The sequence below is a fragment of the Lactuca virosa genome, chromosome 9, assembly GCF_052849685.1.
Source record: "Lactuca virosa cultivar CGN04683 chromosome 9, Lactuca_virosa_CGN04683_v6, whole genome shotgun sequence".
Lineage (NCBI taxonomy): Eukaryota > Viridiplantae > Streptophyta > Magnoliopsida > Asterales > Asteraceae > Lactuca > Lactuca virosa.
In genome coordinates this window covers 46,669,497-46,686,936 of record NC_136434.1, presented here as the reverse complement: position 1 = coordinate 46,686,936, position 17,440 = coordinate 46,669,497, and the positions used below count along the sequence as shown (strand labels likewise).

Sequence of the window (17,440 nt, the reverse complement as noted above, 5' to 3'; positions counted from 1 at the left end):
TGTGTAAAATAACTATGTGAAATTCTTGTATGGTGACTTGGAAAACTAAGAGGAAATTCTTCGGACGAGTATGAGTAGGTGTGAAAGGTAGTAGACGCCTATACTACTGGAAGCATAGTACTTACACTTGGATCACGGAAAGTCACAAGGTTACCAAGGCATTAGTAGTTGAGTTTGTTTCGTTTGTTTCTGTCGTTACCATCATTTCGGTAATGACTAAGAAGATGATTGTTATTCCGAACCTAATGGTCATATCAAATCGAGTCTGGCTAAGATAAGTATGTTACGTGGTTTAGAGAACCATGTTCGATGTAGCATCCGACTTAAGCCGGAATATTGAAGTAAAAGATAATCGAAGTGATCAATAGAAGTATATCGCGATCACCGTTAAAGTAAGAAACTTGTAGATAGAAGTGCTACATGCTAGAATGTGATTATACCACATTAGAACATGAAGTAAAGTATCTTCCATTATAGAATCTAACTCAAAAAGACCTGAGTATAAGTGTTGCATCATACGATGAGAGGTCATTAGAACATGACTCATCGAGCTGTTAAGATAATCAAAGTAAAGAACTTATCTTAAGTTAAGTCTGTTTAAGAAGGAGTAGGAGTCTCTAATAAGGATCAAATTTGTAACTCGAAGGTTATGATTGAAAGGCCAACATAGAGTAAAGAGCAGGTGGAAGATTGAGCACTGCCAGCAGTCAAGAATCCAAAAGTTAGATACTCATTTGAAAGGACACAAGAGTTACAGTTATTACCTAGGATGAAGAGATACGTGTAGAGTCATTATACAAGCCCTATTTTGTTAATGATTCTGGGACGTAATCATCCTAAGGGGGAGATAATTGTTGTTGGATTAGTTGTCTAAGCCCATAACTATATTTGGTATGTACTTGACCCGATTGTAGCATGTTCTTTTTGGGTTGCCTTCACCTAAGCAACTTGATTGGATGAATAATTCAGAAAGAGGATAAAAGTGATTTATTAATATATATTATGTGAATAATATATTAAAAGAGAAATCATGTTATTTAATTAATATTGGTCAAGAATTAATTTAGAATTAATTTTGAGGTCAAAAGAGATTAATTAAATTAAGGGGACTGATACTGTAATTATAAGATAGTTATAAGGTTGGGCTAAGGATCCCTAAAGAAGGGATGGACGAATTCTATGGGGAAGCCCACATAAAAATCGTCCATAGGGGCCTTCTGGAAGGATCCTGTGGACTACTTAAGGCCTAAGCAATCTAATTAGGGTTTTGACTGAAACCCTAGCAGCTCATTTATATAAGGAACCCTTGGGACTCTTATTTTTGGCTACAAGAAACCCTAGAAGGATCCCAGAGCCGAATTTGAGCCTCCTCCCCTCTCTCTAACATTCTCCAATTGCTTGTGGTGTTTGTGATTGATTAGAGGTATTACATTTGTGATATTAAGCTCTCAAAGGCAAGGATCTTCAAGCTACAATTGAAAGGTAACATTCTTACTTGTTTATTTATGTTGATTTTGATTTTTGTATGCTAGAGTTAGGGCTTATAAGCTTTGGATGATTATTGCATGTAAAATTAGAAAAACCTAGATCCAAAGCTTTAGGGTTTGCATGTGCACCATAGGATTGATGTTTTGCTCATAACCCAACAATTGTAACGCCCGCAGATTTGGGCTAGTCAATTTAGAAATAATAAGCGTTAAAAATGACTTTTTGATAGAAGATTATTTAGGATAAATAATCTAAACCAAAGATATAGTATATGTCACAAGGATTTTGTACATATAAAGAACGCAAAAATCCAACTTATAACAAAGATGTTATGACCCGTTGAAGTTTCGCGAGTTAAACCAGCACGACTCTACATAACGTAAAAAGTAAATGTTTGATAAATTACTTTTTAGCCTTAGTAATCTAAACAAAAGTCATAGTAGTCGTTAAACCGAGAGCGTGCATATAGAGAACGTCCAAATATGACTTCATTTGAGGAAATTATGATTTTTCTAAGATTCAGCGTAGTAGTGTACAACTCGAAAATCATATTTTAGATCGATCGATTATTAGCCAAAACAATCTAAACGATAATTGAAGATATCGTTAATAGGAGGTCAAAGATATAAAGACAGTCGAAAACGGACGTCGGATGACAAAGTTATGAATTTTTAACGGACTTTAATTGTCTAAGACTGTTAAAATATAACTTTACAAATAAATTCAAAATTAGTTGACAGAGTCTAAACGAAAGTTGTAGATCTTGTCGATAGCTACGCATGGATATAAAGAATGTCCAAAACGGAGATCGTATGCAACAGTTATGGATTTTACAAGATAATTAATTTTCGGATTAACAAGAGGGCGACACGTGTCGCAATCTGGCACGACACCTTCCTCCCCAAGGCTTGCAATATGATGCTGACACGTGGCACCCATTATGCCCAGCATAATTAGAGTACGCCCAACGTACTGGGCTGCTGGGAGCCTATAAATAGAAGTCGAGTTTCACTCCTTTCTTCACACATTTCCATCCAAACTCTTCCAAAACCTTCCCAAGGTCCCAAGACCTTTCTCTAGCACTTCCTAGGTGTTAGTAGCGAAGCTCCGGAGCGTCAAAAAGCTCCGAGAAGTAGAGCTTTCGGCTTAGAAGCTCTGCCCGCGTAAAGTTTGGTTTCTCGCTAAACCACTTGTAAGTTAAGTAATGCTTACCGTACTTTAAGTATAACTTATATTTAAGTTCATTATCGTTATTATGAACCTATAAAAAAGATTTATCTGTAACATCCATGAAAATTTCATAAAATTTAAACTTTTCAAAACAACCATTTTTCTAAAGAAGTGTTTACAAAAACCATTGTTCCCAAAAGATTATTTAAGAATCAGAATCGCTTTCAACATTGTTTTCAAAACATTCACATTATCAGAGTTCGCAGAAATCATAAGTCCAAAACGCGAGGATGTGTACGGTCACGCCTTCACCTTGACACGATCCAATGAGGTACCTGAAACCATAAACCAAAACTGTAAGCACGAAGCTTAGTGAATTCCCCCAAAATACCAGCACCCAAACATATAACATATACAAATAACAGCATGTACTGGGTCCACAGCTAATAGACTGGATTACCCCTGAGCCCACAGTATGATTCTGGCTTGCCTAACGGGCCCACAACTCATATTTGGCCTACTCTTGAGCCCACAACATAAGTCTGGCTTGCCCCAGGGTCCACAGCTTATGTCTGGCTTGCTCCAACCTAATCAGTCCTCAGACTGGAATTCCAAGGTTCAACCTTCAGTACGAGTCTGGCATACCAACCGGGTCCTCAGTACGTATCTGGAATGCTACTGAGCGCTCGGTATGAGTCTGGCACGCCCTACCCGGCTCTCAGCGTATATCTGATTGCTCCAATACCCTCAAGCCCTCAGTACAAGTTTGACATACCAACCAGGTCCTCAGCTCGTATATGGAATGCTATGAAGCCCTCAGTATGATTCTGGCATGCCCTACCCGGCCATCAGCTCATATCTGGAATGCTCCAGGGTTTGTTGGCTACAACACGAAGCATTACAACCTCAACCCAACCCACACAATATGTCGACATATAACAGATAACATTATATAAAGATAAACAGACAATTCTAACAGATCACTAAGCATAACACCATCCTACATACTAGGATACAGATCTAATAGATCACTACAGCATAAAAACATAATAAATATCAACAATCCAAGGAATGCATGGCTGTATATACTAAGAGGTGAGATAGTCACCCGGACAGGTGATCCTACTCTAGAACCACAACCAAACAAGGAACAGGTAAGAGAGCTTAGATCAAGAGTTTTCAGTCTATCCTACATGATTATATACAGTCCCTAAGGCACCCTTCTACTAATAGATAACCAAAACTAGTGGGCCGACATTGGTGCCTTTGACCCACGGGTACAATGAGGAAACACTCACCTTGAATACAGAAGCTCACTGAAAGAAATCCCTAGCTGCTGCCCTGCCCGCTTCCCAAGATATCAATACCAACAACATACCCAATTAGCAATTGGGTTCCATGTTATAACCCATAATCCTTACTTGGGGTAAAATGACCATTTTACCCCTGACCCAACATGAACCAAAATTGAGGCCCAAAACCAAAAGATCCATAAAGGCCCACTAATATCCTAATTTTCCAAATTGGGCCGAACCCCATATGGGTCTTATCATAAGCCCATAATTTTCTTAATTATACTTCGGATTACCTCTAGTACCTCCTTAGAACAACTTGGTCAAAGACAGGTTCAAAAGTCAAGGTCAACGGCCTGAGTTGACCCAACTCGCCGAGTTGCCCTTCAACTCGCTGTGTTCCTCTATCAATCTGCAAGGTCGGGGAAAAACGAGCCAACTCGCCGAGTTTATCCACAAAGTCGCCGAGTTCGCCAGAAACCCTCATCTTAATACATTATGTGACAACCGTCAAATTCAAGTCAAAGTCAAAGTCAAAGTCAACAAGTCAAACCGGTCAAACTTAACTAGTACCTGTATGTTAAAAGTTATTCTATGAATAAAAATGTCCATCTTTATGTCAAAAATTCAAGTGTCTCGAAGAATCTATATGTTAACAATGTAAAAACCTTAAAAAGGGAGTTAAACGCATCAAAACACGACTAAGGACCCTTTCGGGGACTTAAAACAATCATTAACGAAGCATAAAGGGGTTCGCGAACATTGCATTTGTGAGATTATGCGATAATAATGGCTAAGGTTAAATCTCTCCCAAATCTCTCTAAGTATGTGAAATCTCTCCAAGTATGTGAAATCTCTCCAAGTATGTGAAATCTCTCCCAAATCTCTCCAAGCATGTGAAATCTCTCCCAAATCTCTCTAAGTATGTGAAATCTCTCCAAGCATGTGAAATCTCTCCCAAATCTCTCCCAAATCTCTCCAAGTATGTGAAATCTCTCCCAAATCTCTCCCAAAATCTCTCTCGAACTTTGTATAGTCATCCGGGTCATCCCGACCCTTAACTTGGTCAAAAATCACGCAAAACGGAAAGATTTCTCGAAAAACAGCTATATAGGATCGAAACCCCTCTTAGGAACCGAAACTCCTCTTAGGAACCGAAACCCCTCTTAGGAACCGAAACTCCTCTTAGGAACCGAAACCCCTCTTAGGAACCGAAACTCCTCTTAGGAACTGAAACCCCTCTTAGGAGCCGAACCTCTTATGAGCCGAAAGTGTCAGAACCGAAAGTGTCAGAAGCATCTCGGACCGAAACCTCAGCAGATCGAAGCTCAGCAGCGAGGACCGAACTTCGGCTCCCATGCGAGACCCTCGCACCCCCCCACTTCGGACCTTCGGTCTTCCCTCCTACTCTCGGTTCCCTCTCGGTTCTCACACTCCTAAGAGCCGAACCTCGCAGGTTCGGTCCCTATTGTCCGGTTTTCGACTACTTTCGCCTCCTAAGCCCGTTTTTGACGTTTTTGATGGGATTTTTTCACCAAATTCATATTTTTATCATTTTTAACCCCCAGAACTATTATTTTAATTATTTTTCAAGGATTTATTAATTATAAATCATTATTTTACAATAAGAAGAGTATTCTACACCACAAGTGGGTCAAGTGTGCCCACTTGCCTCCTATGTGTCACTTTCTCATTGGTCCAACCTTATCCACATCACACAAACCAAGGCAAACATCCTTTCACCCTAGCCACTTGCTCCAGCAACCCTCCATATAAGGAAATGCCTGGGATTCCCTTGATCTTTTACTTCACCATCAAAATTATACACTTCTTAAACCATCAAGAGGGCCTCTTTTCTCTCAACTTTCAGCCACACTTTTGATGTATTCTTGAGTCATTTGTTCACTTATTGGTAAGTATTTCCTTCTAACTCAAGTGTTATTACATGTTTTCATAACACTCTTGGATTAACGACTCATATCTTCACACCAAAAATCGTTCTTAGGATCATCAAAAACTTCGTGTGTTCATCAAGTGATCTAGACTTGAAACTCATCATCTTCAACCTTCCACTCTACAAGAAATCACTCAAGGTGATTTGATACCCCTACATTTTCTAGTTTTCTTCAGTTTTCAGGGGGGGAATACAAGTTAAAATACCAAAACATATTCAAAACTCAACTTGACAGCTTACAACATAAAAGTTGTGACCTGTTCACGAACTGTTTTACCCAACTTAAACTTAAAATATTTCAAAACTGTTTAATATGCAAGTAGTTCAGGTTTATACCTTTAAAATGACTACTTTCACATCTCCATATGATTTTTCTACGATTTATGGTGATTTTTACAAAACTGCCTATCATTTCAGAAACGAATTCGGACCAGTCTGTGATTATGAACACTTTCACATAAGTTAGAGACTTCTAAAAATCATAATAAAAATTATGAATAAACTAGACACATTTTCTAAACTCTCAGAGTTTACGGAGTTAGTTTTCGACTCCGTATTATTTTTCTATTATAATTTCAAAACAATGCAGAAAGGATAAAAACTAGTTGCATAGTTTACCTTATTAATAACACTTTGTAGTATGTTGAGCAAAGTGCATAACAATAAGTTTCTCAATGTTTGGATGCATTCTTGTTAGTTTATCATCATAAACAGAAATTAGTCATTCATGTTAAGGTTTTTCCTCCATTCATTTCGAACACATATAATAAACTACATTAAGTATAGTTTATGAATTTTCGATAAAAGCATACTACATGGAAAAGGTTTTACTCTCAAAACAAATGGGTTTTTCATATACTACTTGATAAACTATAATAGTAATAGTTTATGGATTTATATCACAAATGTATTTTCATAAAAGGTGATTTCACTTCCTCCACGGAAGAGGCTTTATACTCAAAACTATATGTAAACTAGTTAACGTAAGTTGTGAGACATTCTCCTTTGGGGTACTCTTAAGTACCACAGAAAATCATGAATTAGTTATAACCAGAGTCTCTTGTAGGGAGAGCGTGATAATTGTGTATAGATCTATATTGGGATTGACAACCCACACCCATGCTTCTTGCATAAGTCCGATCGGCCGATCGGGGGTGACAAGTGTCATTTCGATTCTGACGCCTGAAGAACGTCGTAAGCAGGTTATTCTGTCGTAGTATGGTTATAGCGACTCACATAGGGAGTTAACAATCTTTCAAGTTTACAGGAAAAATTCTACTTTGAAAAGGGGTTTTACTTCTAAATTAAACGAGTTTATGCCGATTTAAACTTGCATGAATTACTCTAAGTATGGAAAAATACTTGTATATTCTCGGTCTTGACGCTTAAGGCTACATGACTTTTTATAAGGAAAATATTGGATTTTCTTTGGAAACACATTCCCATTATGAACATTATAAGCACAAAACACACACATATTCTCTGTCTTAACAATTAGGACTACATGACTTTTATAAGGAAAATATTGGATTTTCTTTGGAAACATATTTCTATCAAAACTACATTTCATCTAGAATTGTTAGACTTCAGCTATAATTGCTAAGTGTATATGCTAGAGTTATATAAGAATCTAGTCGCAATCGACCTAGAATTGGTGGGCCCGCCTTACTTCCTGTTCCTTGTTTGGTTGTGGACCTAGGGCAGACCCATTATATTCGACCGTTTATTTAACTTAAATTTTATATAACTTATATACACTGGGTGATTATAGAAGGAATCTACAGGTCTTTCTAGGGTACATTATTGCATAACATAGGAAAATATTAAATTTTCTGGAATCATATTCTATCGCTTTTTACAAGGAAAACGGCTTCTTTCTCAAATAAAACTCTTATGAACTCACCAACTTAATTGTTGACGCTTTTTCAAACTACTTGTATTCTCAGGAATTCAGTGAAACAGGAAATCAACCGCTTTCGAGGATGGGACGTTAAATCGTCAAACATTTCATTTTTGTCATCATAAGTGTAATTGATTGGAAACATGTAAACACATACTATTGTATAACTTTTTCAATTATATTTATGATGGTTGTATTTACTTTGGGCACTATTATACTCGTTGTTGTGATACTATACATGAAGTCCTCCACCCCCGGACGTTTCCGCCATCCTTGGTTTGGGGGTGTGACACATTAAGCCGACATTATTGACTCCAAGAGTTTCACAACTCATATCTCGACCAATTATGAGATCTAGAAGGGTAAAGTTTCCAACTTTACCCCTAGGAACCACCGAAATAGGTCCAACCCCCAAATCCTAAACTTAAAAAGATGAGGGCTTAACCATTAAACACTTAATACTCAAAGACAAAGCCCCAAATGGCAGATCTGATACCCTAGAGCTGGAAGACCACGTAAAGTTTCCAACTTTATGCTCACACATGACTAGGAGAGGCTCAAATGCTCAAAAAGGGCTTAATAAGGGACTTAAAGAATTCATGAAGTCCTTAAATCCATAAAGTTGACACCTTTATGCCAAAAGAGTCCATGAAAACCCCAAATCTGAAAGAATAAGGCTTTGGGACGTCCTAATCCCAACATCCATCCAACCCATGACTCAAACATAACAATTAACCCAAAAAGAAAGATCTAAACATCTAGCCATCAAGATAAGAACTTGATACCTCAAACTCCTTGCAAAATGGATAATGATTATGGATCCAATGCCTCTCTTACAAGCTTAGAAACTTCAAGATCTTCTAACTCCTTCACAAAGCACAAAATGGACACCAAACTTCCTTCCAAGGCTCAAATGCTTGACAATGGAGGCTACAACTCGATTTAGGGTTTTGATAACAATGGAGGCTGATAAGGAGGCCAGGCAAAGGAACTTAAGGTCTTTAAATATGGTGCAACACCCTAGAAATTAGGGTTTCCTACCCAACCACCAACTCGCCGAGTTGAGGCATCTCAACTCGTCGAGTTGGTTCATTAAACCCTCACGATTATTCCATCTTGAACACGTCGAGTTGGTCCCTCCAACTCGCCAAGTTCACCTTGAAATAAATTTTTTCTCAACAATTTCTCTTCAAGATTTCGGGTGTTACATTATCAGTGATTCCAAGTCATTATACAGATTGATCTACTTACGGGAGATGTTTCTAGAATGGTCACGTTGGGTTGGTTGTTGGATTTTAGAAAGGCTATACGCCGAAATGATCCTGCCTCCCAACTGTCCTGCCTGACTGATCCTTACTTGATAGATCTTGAATTAGACTTTGAATTAATAATGAATCTAGACTAATAATTTGTCGCAATAAATATCAGACTAAGACTTAATGATAATGATACTAGGTTACGTCAAAGGAAAAGACAGTTTCTAGAAGCGAAGCGTTGTCCGAATTTCGAATCGTCACTTTGACAAGTGAGTGCATCGTCCCTTTCATGAACATAATTTTAATACAAGTATTGATTAAAGTATTAAATATATTTTTATGTGTGAGATATTCGATATTGCCTGAAATACGTGTTAATAACATATCTAATAATATATGATGATTTAGGACTTACAGAATAAACCTAAATTAATTAAGATGAATATCAGGTAGTATATCCATAAGAGCACGGGTGAGATATACACGAAGGGTAGAACTCTAAAATTTGTCTTTGATCTGTAAGCATTGATTAGACATAGTCATTCGTCTTTAGTCCAAGAGTATGAATTAGCCATAGTCATTTGTCGATAATCCGAGAGCATGGATTAAACATAGTCATTCGTCCCTAGTCCGAGATTACAGAGTGAGTAAAGTCATTTGTCGATAATCCAAGAGCATGGATTAGACATAGTCATTCGTCCCTAGTCTGAGGGTATGGAGTGGGCACATTCATTTGTCATTGATCCGAGAGCATGGATTAAACATAGTCGTTCATACCTGATCCGGGAGTATGGATTAGGTAAAGTCGTTCATTTTAGATCCGAAAGTACGGATCGTGTCGTTGTGAGGATCGACGGGGCGGGGTAAATTGCTTATATGAAATTGTACATTGCAAGTTCTAATATATATATATATATATATATATATATATATATATATATATATATATATTATAACATTGTGGGATTGAAATCCCTATGTACTCACCAGGTTTCCCAACCTGACCCACTCAGTTTATTGTATCACAGGTAGCGATATTAAAGATACATTCTGTTGCGATATTCAAGGAGTATTAGGCCACTAGTTTAATTACTGTAAGACTTGTAATATTTCATTATGCTTATGTTTATGTATTGACAATGACTTCCTAATATTTTAATATAAATAAAATACATTTCTTCGGAAAGGGTTTGATAATATCATTATCATGTTTTTGGGAACCAATTCCGCAATATTATTCTTCAAAAAGGGTACTCTGATTTTTAAATAAGCATAAAAAAATCGGTTTTTTATGGCCGTAAAAATTGGGGATGTCACAATACATATGCTTTCAAATGTATAAATACATTTTCCATATAGCCTATTCATCCTAAGAGCCTCAAGTACCTCTCTCAGATGCTCCTTATGTTGCTCCCTGGTCTTGGATAAGACTAGAATATCATCAAAATATATGATCACTGAGTGATCGAGCCTAGGCCTGCATACCTAGTTCATGAGATCCATGAATGCGAAAAGTACATTAATCATCCCAAACAACATCACTACAAACTCATAATCTCCATGCCAAGTCCTGAAGGCCGTCTTAGGTACATTCTCATATGTCACATACATCTGATGACAACCCTAACACAGATCAATGTTGGAGAAACCAAGATGCACCCTACAACAAATCAAATAAGTTGTCGATCCTTGGCGGTGGATAACAAGTATTCATTGTGAGATTATTAAGCTCCATATAATCAACGCACATCCTGTGCGATCCATCCTTCTTCTTAACAAACAAAATCTGCGCTCCCCAAGGCGAACATCTCGGTCGAATATGCTTCTTGTCCAATAGCTCCTGAATCTGGGTGGACAACTTCTACGTCTCTGGGTGGACACACCTAAAACCAAATCAATCCTAAAATCAACTAGCCTCTCTAGAGGCACACCCAAAAAATTCGGGAAACACGTTGAGAAATTCTCGAACCACTGGCACATTAGAGATGATATTCTTTTTCTCAACTCGAGTATCCACAACATAGTCTAAGAATCCTATACAACCGTGCTGAAAATACCTTATAGACCTCACAACTGAACAAAAGGTTGGGCCGCCCCGCACACCCTTGCCTTAAACATATAATTCTCCCTACTAGGGGTTCAAATTCTGCCCATTTGCTGACCACAATGAATCAGAGCCCCAAACGGGCTCAGCCAATCCATGCCCACCACAATGCTCATCTTATTCATGGCAATAAGAATGAGGTCATTCGGGAACCTCACACTATAGATATCCTGAACACAATTATGGTAATACCTCGAAGCACTAACTGTTCGATCATCAGGTATCTCAACTACAAGAGTGTGGTCCAACGCTTCTAGAGTGATATCAAAACTCCTGTTAAATGCAAGGGATACAAACGATCGAATAGCTCTCGAATCAAACAATACTAAAGCAAGCATAAAGTTTACTAGGAACATACGTAATCACAAGCATAACAATAAGTACATAAAGAATAAAACAACATAAAAATAAAAAAGAGTAACATACAAGTGACAACGTCTGGTACTGCTCTAGCATCCTCAGTTGTGACATGAAAAGCTCTACAAGCCTCCGCCTCGCCTTAGCGGCCATCTGTGATCATGAATGTAGCTGGAGTAGGATTTATCACCCCTCTGAATGATAAACTGGGACAATTAGCCTTCTTGTGGCCAATCTGATTGAAGTGGAAATATGCCAACATCCCCTACTTGCAATCCCCACTGAAGTGACCCTCCTTGCCACAGTTGAAACAACCAAATACAAACGCACGAAAAACCCCCTCGTATGCCTTCTCGTACTTTTCAAATTAGTTGTAGCTCTTCTGATCCCTTGAACTCGAATCAATAGCCTTGCGCTTCTTCGGTGATGCTGACTATGTCTGAACCTATGCTTGCTTCCTCTCATGCTGCTGCGTCTTGAGCTCCCACTCCTATTTTCGGGTTATCACAATCATCTCTCCGAGGGTATGAAACTTGGAAGAACTCACAAACTCTCGGATCTTAGTCCACAGTATATCAGAATACTAGATTATCTTCATGGCCTTGGTGATCGCGTAGTTGGAGCAGAATAATGCCCTCTCCATAAAATTGTCGGTGATCTCCATCACCGACTCCACCTTAATCCTCTGCTCAAGAGTTAGGAACTCTCGAGTCACCCTCTCAACCTCAGCAGGAGGCACATACTCCTCCCTGGAACTGCGTGTGAACTCGACCCATGTCATTGCCATAAGTTTGACCAGGGAAATTGATCGAACAATCAGACTCCACCAGTTTCTGGCGTCCTCCGACAGCCGGTTCACAACAAACTTGACTTTTTCCTTCTCAAGGCAAAATTTAGGTTAAGTGGGTAAGTTGGGTACAAAATCCCCATTTGGAAACATTCTTTATGTAACTTTTTTTATTCTAGGGCTTTGTTAGTTTTAATATTAATGGCACCCTTATAAAGGAAACACCATTTGCATGTTTAATTTTAAAAAAACATTGCACAACCTTAATCTCATCCTTTCCACTCCGAAGAAAACTCCCCCACCTCTTCTGGTCCTTTGCTATGTTAAAATTTCTCATGAAGTTGCTCACACCTTTTCCTGATCATTTCCCTCTCTGATCTTTTGTGAAAACCACCCTGACCCTAATACTCTTTTTCCTTTTTCTACAGGAGGTTTGTAGCGATTTTGCTGCAAGTTGAAACTGAATTTAGATTAGTTTCTTTGTGGTGAACGGTGGAGATGAGTGGTTGTGGTGGTGAAAGTCAATTATGAATGGTGGTGTTTGTTAGGGGTGAGCAAAAACCGCACCGCAACTAAAGTTAACCGCAAAAACCGCAACTGATAAACCGCACCCACAATAAAAACTGATGGTGAGGTTTTCTGTTTTTCAAAAACCGCAAATTTACGGTGCGGTGTGGTTATTAGTTTTCAAAAACCACAAAAAAAACCTGCACCGCATATATTATATACAATTTTTTTTTATTAATTATTAATATATTAAATATTAAAAATAAGACAAGTTTCATGGATGAAAGATGGATAAAATATTAAAAGACAAAAGTGTTGGTTTTTTGTTATGTTTAACTTTGAAAAATGGTGAAATTAGACAATTTTAAGATATTTATTGTTAATTACTATTGATTTGACGTTTTTAAGATATTAGTTGTTTGTGATTTAAATGAATTGTCTTATACCTTATGGTTTTTTTTTATTATAAGTAATATGTTTGAACTCTTAAAACAGTTTGAGCTCTAAACTATGGTTAAAAAGCACATAAAATAACCGCACCAAATACAAAAAAAAAAACAAAACAAAACAAAACAAAACCGCACCAACCGGTTTTGAAAATCGATTAACCATATTTGCAGTTAGTGGTGAGGTTTTAGCTAATAACCGCACCGCGCTCACCCTTAATGTTTGTCGCTGGAAATGCATGATGTCCGGAGAAGATGAACCACACATAATTTAACGGTAAATCATGTATAAAACCCTTAATGGTAAACCATAAAAAATAAAGCTGAAATGCTTAATTAAAATTGTACTCCCTCCATTTCAAATTAAATGTCCACTTTTGACTTTTGAAATTTTTTTTATTCAAATTTGAGCTTAAATATTTTTATTTGTGTTATATATTATTTGATGAAACTTATAACACTGACAAGACATTTAAAATGAAATTCATTCGTATATTTTCCATCAAGTATTATGTATTAAAAAAATATTTAAAGTCAAAGTTAAATAATAAAATCTTTAAAATTCAAAATGTAACACAATTAATTTTGGACGGATGTAGTATTTCTTTTACTTGAATGAATGTAATACTTGAATGAATGCAATAGTAAATCATATAAAATGACTAATATTTAATAAAATAATATTTTATCATTTTAAAAAGTCATTTTTCTTTTTGAAAATAGTTATTAATATATGTTTTCTTTGTAAATCTACTCTAATAAATAAATGTTTTTTGCCACATGTCATCTTCTTTTTCATTTGGACACATGACATTTTCTAAAATTTTTAAATTTTCTATTTTCCACTTGTCATTTTATTGTATTTTTCATTTTATTAAATTAAAATTCTACATTTAATATGTAAGGTAATATATATGTAAGGTATTTATTAGAAATGTTTTATATATGTAATGTATTCAATACATTAAAGTCTCATTAATTTTAATAATGCAAAAAATTTCTCATTTTTCTTATAAATTCAAACTTTTCAAATTGTTAAAATTTTATATTTAATTTTTTTTTAAATAAACTCATATAATAAATGGGTCTCACATCACATATTTTGACACAAAAACATAAAATACATACAACAAAGCAAATACCCACCCTTGAATCCTTGACGATTGTTCCAAGTAGAAGCAGATATCTCGGCGGATAAACCGAAAAACTTGTTGCGAATTGAACTCAATGTTCGACATATTATATAGACAATGCGATAGGATCAAGTCTTGTAACAGGAACACAAACCAAAGGGTTAGCTCTAGGAATTGTGATCCCGATACCCTCTTCCATGTCAACACTAGTTAAATTCCCATCTTTTCCAGCCTTCCAATCGAAGCACTGAATCATACAACCAAGGGTTACATGAACCAGCATCAGCCCTAACGAAATCCCTGGGCACATCCTCCTCCCACTCCCAAATGGTAACAACTGAAACTGTTGTCCTCTCAGATCGAACTGCTTCTCTTCAAATCTTTCAGGCCTGAATTCAAGTGGGTTTTCCCAATAGGATGGATCTCGGCCAACACCCCATACGTTAAAAAGAATACTAGTCTTTGCTGGAATAAGATAACCTCCCAAAGTGCAACCTTCTGTTGAAAGTCTTAGAATCACTGGGGCTGCGGGGTGAAGACGTAGTGATTCCTTCACGATTGCTTGGAGATAAGGAAGGTTTGGTATGTCTGATTCTTGTAAAAGTCTGTTTTTTCCCACAACTTTCTCGATTTCTTTTACTGCTTTTGTCATTATGTTGGGATGGTTTACAAGTTCCGCCAAAGCCCACTCGGTAGTAATGGCGGAAGTGTCTGTTCCTGCCGCAATTATATCCTGCAATTTGATTACATATATGTCAGTAGTAGCCAAAACCGATAAGATATGATGTGTGGAGTATTACCAAAATGAAGGCTTTAATGTTTTCTCTGGTCAACTTTATCTCCATGCGTTCATCTTCTGAGATATCGAGTAAAAGGTCGAGCAAGTCCTTAACTTCTCCCTTCTCATTCTTCTGCTTTCTTGCCTCTTCATGCTTCTTCATGATCTTTTCTATCAAGGCATCAAATCTTCCACGAATATTCTTTGACTTTTTTCCAATCCCTTGCAAATCAAGATTCTTCAAGAACCATATATGATCCGAAAGGTTAAATGTTACAATGAGTTCATTTATGTCGGTAACTATCTTCCTTATGTCCCCTGTGTCGTCCTCTTCGTCTGTACACGTGTTGCTCATAAGCATTCTTGATATAATATTGCTTGTCATCTTCATCAACTCCCCTTCGAGTTCCACCGACTTCCCAACTTTGGCCTTTTCTGATAAATATCTTATAAACCGATGAATTTCATCGTGCCTAACTGGAAGGAGGGAGTCCAGTGTTTTGGCATTGAGGAGTTCTGACATGACTATCTTCTTCAAGAACTTCCAGTAGGATCCGTAAGGAGCAAAGATGAAGCCACGGCCTCCGTAGGCAAGATAATCCATGGATGAGTTATGGGGTCTGTCTAGAAAGAGATTTTCATATGTTTTAAATAATTCTTTCGCTGTTTCTGGTGACCCGACAACAACACAAGGTTTGGAGCCTAGCAAGAGGCGAAAAACCGGCCCGTATTGGAGAGAAAGCTTATGAAAAGCTCGATGAGGACTTGGACTGAGGAGGTGGAGATGCCCGATGATGGGAAGGGCAAATGGGCTCGGTGGAATGCGAGGTTTAGACTTCCCACGACTTAACTTGAATAGCACCGGTAGCAAGATCATGGATATGACACTTATGAGAAAGAGAATGAAGTAACCTTGAACATCAGCCATGTTTAATTGAAATCATGAATAGGAAACTATGCTCCATTTAAAGATAATGAAAACACATTTTTCCAAGCCGCCATTAAAAAATCTCCATATTTTCTCATACGGTCCAGCCATCGCCACTGGGTATTAACTCCTTGATTTGATTTCAATAATTGAGTGCAACAAATGCCTTTTAATTATCTTTTTACCTCAATGTCCAAGTTAAATTATCATTTATCTACTTAATGCTTATAAACAAAAATCGCGGATTCAATAGGAAGTGGAGGGAGTCGAAAACACAAAATATTTCCACAGAAAAAGAGGAGATCCAGAATAAATGGGTTATCAGTTGGTGGGGTGCTACACTACACCCAGATCCTTCTGTCATAAAAAATAAAATTTGGATTTTTTTTTTCTCCACAAATTTTACAATTCAGGTGAACCACGACCAAAGTGCATTAAAAACATATTCACAACAATTTCTCCCTTGGAAAATGAAGCACTTGAATCGGAGTTCTCTCTTGGTGAAATTAAAGAAGCTGTATGGTGTTGACTGAGTGACAAGGCACCCATGCCGGATGGATTTACTTTTAAATTCATCAAGGAGTTTTGGAGAGTTATTCACGTTGATTAATTTTATTACGACGATTAAAAGCTTTGAGCAGTTAGGTGAGACCAGTAGGGTGTTGAATGCCTCTTTTATATCTCTAATTCCATAAGTAAAAGATCCTGCCACCCCAAAAAGACTTTTATCGCATTAGCCTTATTGGGTGTTTGGTGAAAATCTTATCCACAGTTCTTGTCAATTGTTCTAAAATAGTGATTGCAAAAGTAGTTCCCTTTCAACAATGGTTGTTAAAATAGTGATTGCAAAAGTAATTAGCTTTCAACAATGGTTGTTAAAATCGCGATTCTAATCGTAAGATCGTACGATTCTATCTAGGTAAATCGAGCTCGATCTTACTTGAATCGATTTTCGGTAGGATCGTAGGATCGTTAATATAATTTTTTTTTTAAATTCAAAATATTTTTTTGGACTACTAAATATGTAGAATACCATTTTGAATTGTTTATCATTAAATAGTATATTATAAATGTATTTTCTATGTTTTAAATTATTTATTGTTAACTTAATGGTTTATGTATTTTTTATGTTCTAAAATGCTTTTGGTAGGATCTTAAGATCACAATTTTGCAAAGCGGAAAACAATCTTATATAAGATCCCGATCCTAATAACATTGTTTTGAACAATCGGTATCAAGGTTGCCGCATTTTGGATGACCCTTTTATTATAAATGAGACATGTTGTTGGCCTGAAAACCAATATCAAAATGATGTTCTTTAAAGTGGACATCCACAAAAC

General features: G+C 37.0%; 1 protein-coding gene across 1 annotated transcript; it reads right to left on the bottom strand.

The window, feature by feature from the left end:
- Nucleotides 1–14,240: 14,240 nt before the first annotated feature.
- LOC145135585 (cytochrome P450 93A3-like) lies at nucleotides 14,241–16,146 on the bottom strand. Its single transcript, XM_079069836.1, has 2 exons — nucleotides 15,195–16,146; nucleotides 14,241–15,127 (listed from the first exon to the last, which is right to left on the bottom strand). Exons 1-2 carry the CDS (start codon nucleotides 16,098–16,100, stop codon nucleotides 14,501–14,503), a joined length of 1,533 nt encoding a protein of 510 aa, XP_078925962.1. The 5' UTR covers nucleotides 16,101–16,146; the 3' UTR covers nucleotides 14,241–14,500.
- Between the last annotated feature and the right edge of the window lie 1,294 nt (nucleotides 16,147–17,440).

Bases quoted from the DNA above. Each gene is read 5' to 3' on its own strand.
- LOC145135585 (XM_079069836.1), bottom strand. From the start codon at position 16,100: ATGGCTGATGTTCAAGGTTACTTCATTCTCTTTCTCATAAGTGTCATA. The intron at 15,128-15,194 runs GTAATACTCCAC...ATCAAATTGCAG, and splicing joins ACATTAAAGCCTTCATTTTG to GATATAATTGCGGCAGGAAC.